The sequence below is a fragment of the Lipomyces oligophaga genome (genome assembly GCF_038497815.1).
Source record: "Lipomyces oligophaga strain CBS 7107 unplaced genomic scaffold V1516scaffold_6, whole genome shotgun sequence".
In the NCBI taxonomy this organism is placed as follows: Eukaryota; Fungi; Ascomycota; class Lipomycetes; order Lipomycetales; family Lipomycetaceae; genus Lipomyces; species [Lipomyces] oligophaga.
Window position 1 is genome coordinate 570561 of NW_027117790.1, and position 12619 is coordinate 583179.

Genomic DNA, 12619 nt, shown 5'->3' on the forward strand with positions numbered 1-12619 from the left:
CAGATATAGTTTAGGGAAATAAAAGAGACCAGAATCCTTAGGATACGTTACGTATATTTTCTTCCTCCAGTTCACCAGTCAGCTACAAACACCATACACGTGCTTGAAGCACGTGGATCTCACGTGAAAGAATGACTCCACATTTAGACGCCGCACACTACCGCGCCGACTCCGGCCAACCTTGAAAACTACGATTTTCAACGATTTTTACGGCATTTAGTTGCAAAATTTTTCAATTTTCTTATTTATTTACAGAGTTTTTGTGAGCTTGTTTGATAGGAATTCTAGACTCTCAAACAAACATATTTTGCCTCTGTTAGTTCATTTAGCGACTATGCCCGCCCCCCTTCCGGTACGTGCTTCAGTCCGAGTAGTAGTTTGAAGTGCTACGGGTTCAGGATCCGCTGATTCAAGTCCTACTTAATTTATACTGTAGGTCTGCGCTACTAACAAAAGAGCAGATGTTCAATGCCGACGGTGTTCGTTCGGCTCCCTCGAGTGTCGTCAATGAGGAACCTGAAGATGTTCGAAGTATATACTTTCCATGCCTGTAAAAGAGTACAGCAGTTTTTCTAACGCGCCTGGTTAGTCTTGGGGTATGACCCACTAGTTCCTCCGGCTTTGCTGCAGCTGGAGTTCCCCTCGGTAAGATGAAGTGCTTGGTGTTTTGAACATAAGACTGGAGTCTAATTTGCTTGGTAGTCTGCGCGATCTGCCGAAACGGTACAAATGGGTCGAAAGGGAGCAATGAAAATTCTAAACGGTCGCTCCGACCGCCTTCTAGTTGTTGTGGGACCGTGTTCCATTCATGACCCCGAGGCTGCATATGAGTATGCTGCTCGCCTTCGTGTGCTTGCAGAGAGTCTTAAGGATGATCTTTTGATTGTCATGCGTGCCTACCTTGAAAAACCAAGAACCACGGTAGGCTGGAAAGGCTTGATTAATGATCCCGATATCGATGAATCCTTCAAGATCAATAAGGGTCTTCGGCTTTCTCGCCAACTTTTTTGCAAACTAACCGATATGGGTATTCCTATTGCATCCGAGATGCTAGACACGATTAGTCCTCAGTTCCTCGCTGATCTGCTCTCTGTCGGAGCAATTGGAGCTAGAACGACCGAGTCCCAGTTACACCGCGAGCTTGCGTCCGGCCTTTCTTTCCCGGTTGGCTTCAAAAACGGTACAGATGGGTCACTGGATGTTGCTATTGCTGCTGTTGGTGCTGCTTCTCAACCGCATCATTTTATGGGTGTCACTAAACAGGGTCTTGCTGCTATTACTACGACCAAAGGCAATGAGCATTGCTTCGTAATTCTGCGTGGGGGCACTTCCGGACCCAACTATAGCTCCGAACATATCCAAGCGGCCAAAGCCAAGCTTCCGGAGGGATCGCTTCTGATGGTTGATTGCTCGCACGGCAATTCCTCCAAAAACTATCTGAATCAGCCTAAGGTCTGCGCAAATGTCGCTGCTCAAGTCCGTGCCGGTGAGAGCGTTATTATGGGCGTCATGATTGAGAGCCACATCAACGAGGGCAAGCAGAATGCAGACAAGAAAGAGAATCTCAAATACGGTGTTAGCATTACTGATGGTTGTGTGAGCTGGGAACAGACCGTACCTATGCTTGAAGATCTTGCAGAGGCTGTTAGGGCTCGAAGGACTCTCAAAGCCTCCTCCAAGGCGTGACTTGGTGGTTTTGAGAAGAAAAATATATATAGATATATATATATAAATCAAGAGAAAAAAGTCACAAAAAGTTATACTGTACAGGGTTTGTTATAAACTATATTTTTTTTGTTTGGGAGTATATTTTTTGTTCGGTCAGAGGTTTTCAGGCGGTGTCGAATTGGACTCAAGTCTCGAAGTCTGTAAGGGAAAGGTCTATAACGTAGCAAATGATTTTTTGCAAATGATTTTTTTTATAAATGAAGATAAACTTATTAAGAAAAACATAAACACAAGCATCTACACCTTCCAGAGGTGGTAAGAATTAAGGTTCTCAAATTAGAAGGCTCAAACAGAAAGTTCGACTTTATCGTCAACAAGATATTCAGTGTAAGGGGTGAGAGCGTCTTTAACTGTCTTATTGACAAACTTCTCGGTCTGCTCAGGAGCGCGCCCAACGAAAGTGCGCGCGTCTAGCAACTTATCAAGATCGTCCCAAATGGGAGCGAAATATTCCGTATTTTTGATTCTTTCAATCAGATCGTTGTCTCCGCCCTCTTCTTTGACAACCCGAGCTGCTTGATGGGACAAAACCCGAATATTTTCGTGGCAGTCTTGACGACTCGCGCCCTTTTGCACCATGGCCATGATGATATTTTCAGTAGCCATGAATGGCAACTCACTATTGATTCTGCGCTGGATCACTTTTGGATAGACAACCATGTCTGACGTAATATTTGTCAAAGTCGAAAGAATGATGTCCGCACATAGAAATGCGGAGGGAAGTGATACTCGTCGGATAGCACTATCATCTAGAGTTCGCTCAAACCATTGCACAGACGCAGTCGACAGTGTATCTTGATATAGGCCAAACAAGTGGCGTGAAAGAGAGCAAACTCGCTCGCATCGCATGGGATTGCGCTTATAAGCCATAGCACTGGATCCTATCTGGCTCTTTTCGAATGGCTCCTCGAGTTCCTTCAAATTAGCCAGTAATCGAAGATCAGTGGCCATCTTGTGGGCTGTAGCGCCAAGAGAAGATAAGGGGCCAACGACATCAATATCGATCTTCCGAGAATAAGTTTGACCAGTTACGGGATACGCATTCTCAAATCCCATTAGTTTGACAACCAGTTGGTCGAGTTCCTCAACCTTATCATGGTCTCCATCAAAAAGAGCAAGAAACGAAGCTTGAGTGCCAGTAGTACCCTTGACACCCCGTAAACACAAATCATCACGAGCACGTTGGATATTTCTCAAATCCCAAAGAAGCTCCTGGATCCAAAGAGTAGCTCGCTTTCCGACAGTGGTCAATTGAGCGGGCTGGAAATGAGTCCAACCCAAAACAGGCATATCTTTATACTTCAAGGCGAAGTCCGACAAACGCTGTATAACGTTGACGAGCTTCTTGATAACAATGTCGCAACCTTCTCGAAGAAAAATCAAGTCTGCGTTATCAGTCACATAGCAAGAAGTTGCACCCAAGTGGATAATGCCTGCGGCCGCAGGCGCAGACAGACCGTAGACATGGACATGAGACATGACATCATGACGCACGATCTTCTCCTGCTCGCTCGCAGCAACAATTTCTTCATCCGTAATTTCAACATGAGCTCTCAGCTGCTCAATAGCTTCGTCAGTGACCGCAGTTAAGCCGAGCTCTTTTTCGGCGATCGCCAGATTTAACCAGAGCTTGCGCCAGGTGGAGAATCTTGTCCGAATTGAGAACAGATTCGACATCTCCTTCGACGCATATCGCGACGACAGAGGCGTTAAATAGTTATCAAACTCTTGCGAAGGCATTGTTAGTTGACTCAAATTTTTAAATTGGAGATATCTCTGGCGGAATCAGCCTTATTAAGCGCGCTTGCCTGCTGATTTGACTGTATCGAAATTCATATCAAATTAAGTCCAAAGCTCGAAATTTTTCCGGGGTCCATCTACTGACTTTGGAGCCATCATGTGCGCGGCGCAAAATCATGTGATGTTTATAAGCTATTATATAATACTTGTAGGGCATAAATGTTCAGGGCTTTGTTGTGACTGCTTCTCTAGTATGAGCGGTCTACTGTCGGCACGTGAATAGCTACAGCTCGACTCAACTTCTATGGACATGGAACATCAGGATTAGGTTTTATTGAAGAAGGGAATCGAGAGTTCCCAATAGTGAGTGTGTGGTAGAGCAGCGATTTATTGCGAGAACTTTTTGTTCGAAGTTTGTTGTTCACGATCAATTTTGTTTCTTCCGAACGACTTAAGGAATAAAATCATTTGAAATATGCCGCCAAAAACTCAGGGTATGTTGGCTTTGGTTTTGTTTTATCTTCTGGATCTTTGGAGTTGGCTGTGCTCGTTAAAGAAGAGTTTAAGCATTGTCGACGACTGGTCGGAACAGCACTAGACAGCACAATATTTAGTGGCCAAAGATAGGAGCAAACATAAGTGCAAATACTAACATTCGCAGAGAACATTTCACTTGGTCCTCAGATTCGTGAGGGCGAACTCATCTTTGGAGTTGCTCGTATCTGTACGTAATTGATTGATTAGAGTGTGCATGTGGACTTCCTACTAACGAAGAGTTACAGTCGCTTCGTTCAACGATACCTTTGTTCACGTTACCGATCTTTCGTATGTTTTCCAATGCTTCTATTACTGATCGTTTGCACGTTCGCTGCGGACAAATTGATTTGACCGTAATTTCACTGGACTTGAACGCTAACTTTGGATCAGTGGTCGTGAAACTATCGCCCGTGTCACTGGTGGAATGAAGGTCAAGGCTGACCGTGACGAGTCTTCCCCCTATGCTGCTATGCTTGCAGCCCAGGACGTCGCCGCCAAGTGCAAGGAAGTTGGTATTACTGCTCTCCATGTCAAGATCAGAGCGACCGGAGGTACTGGCTCCAAGACTCCTGGTCCTGGTGCTCAGAGTGCTCTTCGTGCCCTTGCTCGTTCTGGCATGCGTATCGGACGTATTGAGGATGTCACTCCTATTCCTTCAGACTCTACGCGTACGTGCTTTGTCTTTTAATTTTATACGTTAGTTTCTAACTTTTCTAGGCCGGAAGGGTGGACGCAGAGGTCGCAGATTGTAGACGGACAGGAGCGCAAAAGCGGAACAAGAAAATGTGTTTTTTGTTGCATTTATGTGTTGGTTACTACACAATGAGACAATTTCAGTCAATATTGTGCTGAACTAATTATTTTGTATTAATATATGACGTTCATCCAAAAATAGAAGAATTATCTTACATTTTAACATCGCTTTTCAAAGTGATCGATGGCCTAGTCCAAGCTTTGAATGATCTCCGTCTTCGAGATTATGTGCGCATGACCAATGATATCTTGCAAATTATTGGTTGATAATTACTATTTATAAATATAATACAGTGGATGAGCAATCCAGCTAGAGTACAAGCAAGCAAGTCCATTGGACACTTCAAGTATTTAGTTCGCTGGGGCCTACAAGTTTTCGTTGAGCTAGGTCTTGTGGAACAGACTCTATTTTCCGTTTTAAAGTGATACGTGACCTGATGTTCAAAGATTGCGCCGAATTAGATGTCAATGACAATGATTTCGAGGATGATTTCGAGGGTGACGTTGAGCGGTACCGATTCGATGACTTTGAGATTTTAGAAGGAATATGCGTCCTTCTTGCTGGCTTCTCCTCGACGGAAGAGCCGGATCTTGAGACTGGCAATCCACGAGTAGACACGGACGTAGTTGAGCGAATGTAATTTGGGACGGTAGTCCTAGGCAGATCGTCCTCAGAGTCTTCCGAGTCGGCCATCTTCAAGGCCGCCGATCCTCGAGTTTTAGCTGACCGCTCATTAGATTTCCGATTGTTAATGCTGACGAACGACGGCTGCATCTCGGATACTTGGCTAATATCGGTATCCTCCGGTTCTGTATCACCCGCTAGGTCTTCATTATCTGTATCTTCACCGTCGGTAGCAAGTGAATTCTGAGGTTGCGACCTGGGCATATGAACAGGAGCTTTAGTGTATGACGATGATGGGGCACTCGTAGTCCGGGACCGATTTCTCGCCCCTCCAGCTTGGAATTCAGGATCTCCAAGTCGCTGCTGATCCAGAAAATGGCTCGCAAGCATTCCCAAGGCGCCTAATCTGCTTTCATTTGAATCGCTCCGGTCATGAGCTTGTGTCGGAGGCTGTCGGTCATTGGGATTTACTGGAATTTGTAACTGTCGCTTCAGTCTATCAATTTCTAAATTCCGCTCTTCAAGTTTCTTGTGGGTATCTTGTAACCGTTCTTTAGCTTTCAACAGCCTCCGCTTGTATTTTTCGACCTCCTCTTTAGGAGAAGTTCTTGTTTCTTCAGCATCAAGAGCGAGTGTACTCTGACCTGTGTGGCCCTGAATGATATCCATTCGAAGCCGATCGATTTCTCGTTTCTGGATTGAGCTCTCGACCTCGTATCTCCTAAAGGCTTCTTCAGCTTCAATTCTTAATAGTCGACTCTGAAGGTGATCCTGCATTGACGAAAGTTTGGTTTCTTGGAGTGCGGTACGTAGTTGTCTGATGACTACGTTTGCTCGGAACAACTGAAACCGGTCAATAATCTCTGTGTAGAATTCACATGACAAAATAAGTAGCGTACCTGATGTTGAGCTGACGTGACGTCCATGTCACGAATCGAAGTAGCTGGCATATCTTCCCATTCTTCCTGAAATTTGTTAACAAACGCACCTATTAGACAATAGAATTTCCTACTTCATCAATCAGCATATTAGGATCTTGGTCGCCTGATCGATATATATTTGGTATCCAGGAAACATTTGGTATCGGTTGTGATTTCAGTGTGCTGCCTCCCGGAGGTGAAGTGGACCGGACGATTGGTATGGGTGATGGTGCGTCCATTTGATGGTCTCCCGACTCGCTATCGGTCTTAATAATTGATGATTTCAAACTCATAAGTGACTTGCAAGGCGATATGAGATAGCGTATAAGTGGTGTTACTTGAATTTGGTTATATATGATTCCTGTTGAACCCTATGAGCCAGCTGAAAGTCTACTTATACTTCCTAATTGGGCTTTGCTATGACGGCCGATGCAGATAATCGAACCAAAATAAGATTGATAGATCCTATTTCAACCAACTTGAACTGGATTTGGTATAGATATTCGGCCGTAAGCAGTACTCTGGAGCCAGTCAACCACTCAGATGTATTTAGGATTGACAGAGTGTACTCAATCAAAATGAAAGATCGCTTGCTTAGTACACAACAATCCGCCGATAGCAGGGCCCCAAATCTCGGCAAATACCCAAAATCCCTAAGATAGAGCTCAAAGTTAGATTCACAAGCAACATAATAGCAGAACGGAAATTTAAGTCGCGCCTGCCCCAGACTCTGCCTGCAGTTTATAGACATTACTAACCGAATAATACCACGACCAGCAAATTGCCGTCCAAGACAGTTTAACACGAAACTTCCAAATCTGTGGAATAAATTCAGAAAACAACCAAAAAAGGAAGAGAATGCCGGCTTGACTTGCGTTCCGCAATCTCGTCCCAGAAGATAGCAATTGTAGCACTTTTTCCACATCGCGCACTCACTCCAATACAAACCGCGAACTGAATGCGCTGTCACGTGACTTCACGTGAGCTTTGTTTACTTCTTCAGGACTGACTGGGATAGAGTGGGAGATGTGCGACGTAGGATCTTTTGAGCACGAGTAAGCCTGCTGGGATCTTTGAAATCACATTCAATAACAAGTTTTGGAGGGAATTAAACAGATTTTGGTCATATACAGAGTGATAGGAGCAAGTAATATATGATAATCGCGATATAGTTTTGCGCTGCCTAAGGCTCCAAATCTAAGATGTCTGCTGCGACTCCGTCCAGGTTGCCAGTCTCTACAGCCTCTCGCAGCAGAACAGCAGATCCAGGCGGCAGATCTGTTTCGCGGTCAACAGATTATTCACGGGGATATCGTCTTTTAGGTTCGAATAAGGTGTCGCGTACTGAACATCAGAGTCTACTGCCTCGAGCACCAAGTGTTTTCGCTGCCCAGTTAGAGGGAGTTACAGCCAACCGAAGTCATGTTCACCATACTCGTTCTGTTTCAGCTCTATCTACTGTCGGTAAGCGTTCTCTAGAGTATTCTGAGTCGATCTATTCGCAGAATGGCTCTGAGAGCGGTCAGAAGTTGGCGCCGACTCCGAGGGGAAATAGACGTCGTAGCTCAGTGCATGATCAAGACAGGGTGCTACAGCCATACAATAGCAACAAATCAAGTACTGCTACTTTCACAAATATTCCCGGAGAAGGTCCAGTCACAAGATCTAAGTCTGTTTCTCGGCGGAATATTGATCATATTCCAAGGGCAACTACTAGTTTTGGCAATAGAGCTTCCATGCAGTCAACAGTTTCCTTATCTTCTCGTCAGGGAACTCGGGTCCAGTCTGTCTATCAGAAGTCTCCAACAGAATCGAATATGATGCTTAAACGTCGTTTGGTTTCTTCAAATCCACCAGTGTCGCCTTGGGACAGACTCTCGACACCTAAAGGTCAAAGCGCTACGAGGAGGCCTTCCTCATCAACAACAATAACGACCAGCCATATAAAACAGCAATTAAAGGAAGGTTCCGACGACACAGATTCTACTCCGAGAGCTTCATTGCTCATGGGAAAGTCGCGCAGACAGAATGCATCTGACACGTGTATTCAAGCTCCTACTCCTTCAACCGAAAGACCAAATTCATATCGTGCTACCTTTCGGTCTGTGTCTAGATCTTCCTATTCGCGTATTCCTGTTTATTCGCCTACCTTTAAGTCCGAAGATCAGGAAACTCCAAAGGCTAGCTCAATGGCACTTTCAAAGTCCTGGACACCTAAACAAACTATTCACAAGCAGGAGTCTGCTCGAAGAGTGACTCCAAGCCTTGAATCTGCTCGTCATACACGAAGCAGAGTTGGATCTTTCAATTCTAAACGAGTAGAAACTAAGCGACAGCGAAATGCAACGCCGCCTCCCAATCTTTACTCTGCTGAATCAACTCCTGAACCACCTTCGACACTGAAAGTCCGCCCGACAAAACCAGATGTTATGCTTGTGGTCTCAAAGTTGCGAAGCGACATGCTTCCTTCTGATACCAGCTCAGCTCAGCGCTCTGTGAGTCGTGTAAAGACTCGGTCAGTGAGCAAGACATCAACCGGCCCCGACAAGTCAGTGCTGGATATCAAGTCGTCCTCGCAGCCTACTCTTCCTTCACGTACTAGAAGTGTAACGGCAGTATTGCGCTCAATTAGTCGACGTGAGGTTAAAGAAAAGAAAGTCGAGAATTTGACACCGACTCAATCTGGACCTGTCAAGCGATCAGTATCCACTGCCAAAAACTACAGAAGTAGAACACCATCAAGCTCTACTCCTCAACGCTCACAAAGTCGTGCGACAGTCAAGCCAATACGAGAGAAGAAGGCTTCATATGATCCTTTTAATCTGCTCAGCAAGTCTGGCACTTCAAAAGAAATTCTGAAGAAGATCCAGGCTAGTAGAAGAACAGGAGTTCTTGATATGTCCCTGGCCAAACTTAGCGAATTGCCGGAAGAGATGTTTTACTTCTTGTCGCTCCCCGAAGGAGCAGACTTGAAGCATAAAAGTTTGACCCCCCTGAGAGAACTTACGGCCAGTAAGAATTCTCTGGAAGTGCTAGATGATCGCTTCGCCGACCAATTCGACAGCTTAATTAACATCGATGTAAGTTTTGCGGTTAAGTATTAAGTATAGATGGACGAGGACTTACAAATCTAATAACAGCTACAATACAACAACTTACGCAAGCTACCAGTCAATCTCAAGAAACTTGAAAATTTAACCATGTTGAACTTATCGAACAATAAACTTCCCACAGAGTGTTTCAAGGCTTTATGTGGATTAATTGGACTAGTGAACCTGGATCTCCACAACAATCATCTTGACGGTGAGATTCCGGAATATTTTGCCGGAATGACTAGTCTTCAATCTGTAGATTTGAGCAAGAACGACATCTCCAGCATTAATGAAGCAGCTTTTTCAGGTCTGATTTCGTTGAAGAAGATAGATTTGAGCTCAAACAGGTTGAAGAGTTTTCCCTTCATGTCAGTGGAGAGGCTTCCAGTTCAAGAGATCAACCTTTCATATAACAAGATCTCCGGCAGTCTGATCTCGACGGCTCGAATTTCCCGGTTTTCAGATCTTCAGATTCTACGAGCAAATCACAATCGTATTGAAGTAGTGTCTGAGTTTGCAATCATATTACCAGTTTTGGAAGTTTTAGATCTGTATTCGAACTCAATAGCGTCTCTTGGAATGTTACTTATTTGTACGCCAAGTCTGACAACGCTTCTACTTGGCAGAAATATCATGCCTAAGCTTCCAGAAGGAGTGACTGGTTTAGCGAATCTAAAAACGTTAGATATGACACATAATCAGCTTACAGAGCTTGACTCTGAGCTGGGACTTATCGATTCTTTAGAACTGTTGAAGTGGGAAGGAAATAAGTTTGTGGAAAAGTCTCTTACCTATCTGACGACGAAAGATATCAAGTTCCGGTTACGAGCACGTCTTGAGCAAGAACAAGGCGTGTCCGTTGAATCTGGATCGCCTGAACAAGACAGCAGTGAGGAACTAGCCGAGTTAATTCTGCTACAGCAGGCGGCCAAGTCTCAAGCTAGAGCAGCGGCTGGTGCTACTGTTGATTTATCTGGCCGCAATTACAGGGAAATTCCAGAGTCAATTTTAGACCACTACCGTCCAGGAGGAATCTACCGATATGGCAGCGAAGCCGTACGGGAGCTATTGTTACAACGAAATATGTTTAATACAATACCAGGATCAATTCAGGATTTTGCATTCGCAGATGCGCTGGAGACAATCGATCTGTCGTCCAATCAACTAGGAGACTACGGGTTCGACACGCCAATATCACTACGATCAGTCACAAACTTAAATTTGTCTGGAAATTCAATTAGCAGTTTATACATGTTTGTAGCAAATTTCCAGTTACCATGTTTAGCACGACTTGATTTGTCTTTTAATAAACTCGACGACATTCCGCAGTCATTAGTGAAGGTATTCACAAATCTAGAGGAGTTGAATTTGCATGAAAACAAGCTTATTGAGATCGACGTGGATGCGCTGAAAGGACTTGCAAAGATCGATATTTCGAATAACTCAATTTCATATCTACCGCCAGAATTGTCTCTGATCAAAACTATCGTGGAACTTAAAGTGGCTGGTAACACGTTCAAGAATCCTCGGCCACATGTGGTCCAAAAAGGGACGGAGGCGATCTTGGATTGGTTGAAGTTGAGATTACCGGAAGATGATAGTATGGAATGAACAATAAGGTGTGATGACATATGTATGATTATTATGAAATGAATGTCGTAAATATAAAATGTCACAGATCGACAATAACCGGTGCGTATTCACCTCTTTCCTCGTCCGCATCGTCACTATCATAACCCTGAAGTATCATATTTTTTCCTTCCTGCTCATCATCGCTCCCATAATGATGCATAGTCTGCGAGTTCAAACCTGAGGAACCAGATAATTGCGCTAGAACAGAAGATTTTGATCGCAAAGTAGAAGATGCAACAGTATTATTTTTCTGTAAATCAATATCAAATCTGCGAATTAGCACATTTTGGATAGATTCAAGCAAATCCGAGAGATCACGGACGATTCCCTCATTTAGAAACAGGGTATTGTCCGAATTCGTTGTAGTGATCGAGGAAAGTAAAGGGTCGTGGATTCTTTTGAAAAATGTACGGAGATGCTTTTTGACAAATCTAGAATCCAATAACTCATAAAAATAAACTTCAGGTACGCAATCCAACTGACACCGCACAAGCTCAAAAAAGGAACTAAAAATGGTGGGATAACTGTCGATTGCAGAATAGCAATTACACATTAGTTCTAGTATCCGTTTCCATTGCTCGGCCGCAGAGTAGTTTGCAAGTAAAATGGTTAAAATAAAGCAAAGCTCAAATTCAGCTAGAATAGAGATGATAGCTGGATTGTAATTAGAAAAATCGTAAAAAAGGAGCAGAACAGAGTTTACCTGCATGTCTTTGTCGCGAAATCAGGTCTGTCAAAAACCAGCTTTTATCAATGGCTGCTGCTGTAACTTCTCGGCCAACAGCACCTTCCCTCCAGGTCCTCTGCTTTTTTAAATCGAACAGTAAGAACCTGAATCCGTCATGATCCTGGTCTGAGGGGGTGGTCTCAGATATTTGATCCATAGCCCTGGCGAGAAGGAGAGAATCGGCTGACGACGCAGTAATCGATGATATGCTCTCATTATTTGCACTGTATGATTCTGGTAGAAAAGAAATCAAATAAGAGAATGTAAGATCTCGACAGAGAAGGCTGAAAGACGGCTCAAATTCAGGATATGGCAAGAGATGCGCATATAATTGTAACGGATCTAGCCATTAGTATTGTATATTTCTACTTAAAAACATATTCAATATAACCTACCGATTTCTTCCATCCTCAAATCTGTGAAAACAAATTCTTCAGCTTGATCAGACCATGCTATATGCACGATTCTACCCTCAATAGCTTCAAAAAATATTGCGGATCGCATGTTCATGTTACTCATGAGCATGTCTGACTCTGTCACCGCTGTGCTTGTGTTTTTGAATATATCATCTTCTTCCCCGACATCATCTCGAATGGACCGAATTCGTGTCTGGCGGATAGTCTCGGCTTCTGGTCCGGAAGAGATAGCCAAACTCCAATGCAGTATATGAACTCCGTCAGGAATTACCTTGATCCCATGGAAACTGGAAGTGCTTTCAAAAAACTGTAGGTCGATACCTAATAGGCATCTATCCGGAATATTGTGTAAAATCAGAGTGGTTTTTGGAAGTCGCGTAGGCATTACATTACTCTTATCTGCGATTATTGCTACAGATGAAGTAATTGGGACACTAGCAGTTGATCAC

The 12619-nt window shown here is 43.9% G+C and overlaps 6 protein-coding genes across 6 annotated transcripts; 3 read left to right on the forward strand and 3 right to left on the reverse strand.

The window, feature by feature from the left end:
• Positions 1-210: 210 nt before the first annotated feature.
• V1516DRAFT_678536 (3-deoxy-7-phosphoheptulonate synthase) lies at positions 211-1990 on the forward strand. The gene is made up of 4 exons (XM_066922769.1): positions 211-352; positions 462-531; positions 590-645; positions 703-1990. The coding sequence occupies exons 1-4, from the start codon at positions 335-337 to the stop codon at positions 1684-1686; spliced, it is 1128 nt and encodes a 375-aa protein (XP_066776206.1). The 5' UTR covers positions 211-334; the 3' UTR covers positions 1687-1990.
• V1516DRAFT_678540 (L-Aspartase-like protein) lies at positions 1884-3551 on the reverse strand. The gene has a single exon (XM_066922770.1). It carries the CDS (start codon positions 3466-3468, stop codon positions 2014-2016), a length of 1455 nt encoding a protein of 484 aa, XP_066776207.1. The 5' UTR covers positions 3469-3551; the 3' UTR covers positions 1884-2013.
• Positions 3552-3830: 279 nt separating this feature from the next.
• Positions 3831-4894, forward strand: V1516DRAFT_708185 (40S ribosomal protein uS11). Its single transcript, XM_066924192.1, has 5 exons — positions 3831-3962; positions 4130-4192; positions 4251-4293; positions 4396-4673; positions 4723-4894. Exons 1-5 carry the CDS (start codon positions 3944-3946, stop codon positions 4755-4757), a joined length of 438 nt encoding a protein of 145 aa, XP_066776208.1. The 5' UTR covers positions 3831-3943; the 3' UTR covers positions 4758-4894.
• A 207-nt stretch (positions 4895-5101) lies between these two features.
• Positions 5102-6596, reverse strand: V1516DRAFT_686717 (uncharacterized protein; the record flags this gene model as incomplete). The annotated part of the gene is made up of 3 exons (XM_066923680.1): positions 5102-6226; positions 6283-6348; positions 6396-6596. The coding sequence occupies 3 exons, from the start codon at positions 6594-6596 to the stop codon at positions 5102-5104; spliced, it is 1392 nt and encodes a 463-aa protein (XP_066776209.1).
• Positions 6597-8762: 2166 nt separating this feature from the next.
• Positions 8763-11006, forward strand: V1516DRAFT_627679 (uncharacterized protein; the record flags this gene model as incomplete). Its single annotated transcript, XM_066919806.1, has 2 exons — positions 8763-9383; positions 9444-11006. 2 exons carry the CDS (start codon positions 8763-8765, stop codon positions 11004-11006), a joined length of 2184 nt encoding a protein of 727 aa, XP_066776210.1.
• Positions 11007-11067: 61 nt separating this feature from the next.
• On the reverse strand, positions 11068-12555 carry V1516DRAFT_686719 (A1 cistron-splicing factor; the record flags this gene model as incomplete). The annotated part of the gene is made up of 3 exons (XM_066923681.1): positions 11068-11681; positions 11731-12096; positions 12150-12555. 3 exons carry the CDS (start codon positions 12553-12555, stop codon positions 11068-11070), a joined length of 1386 nt encoding a protein of 461 aa, XP_066776211.1.
• Positions 12556-12619: the final 64 nt, after the last annotated feature.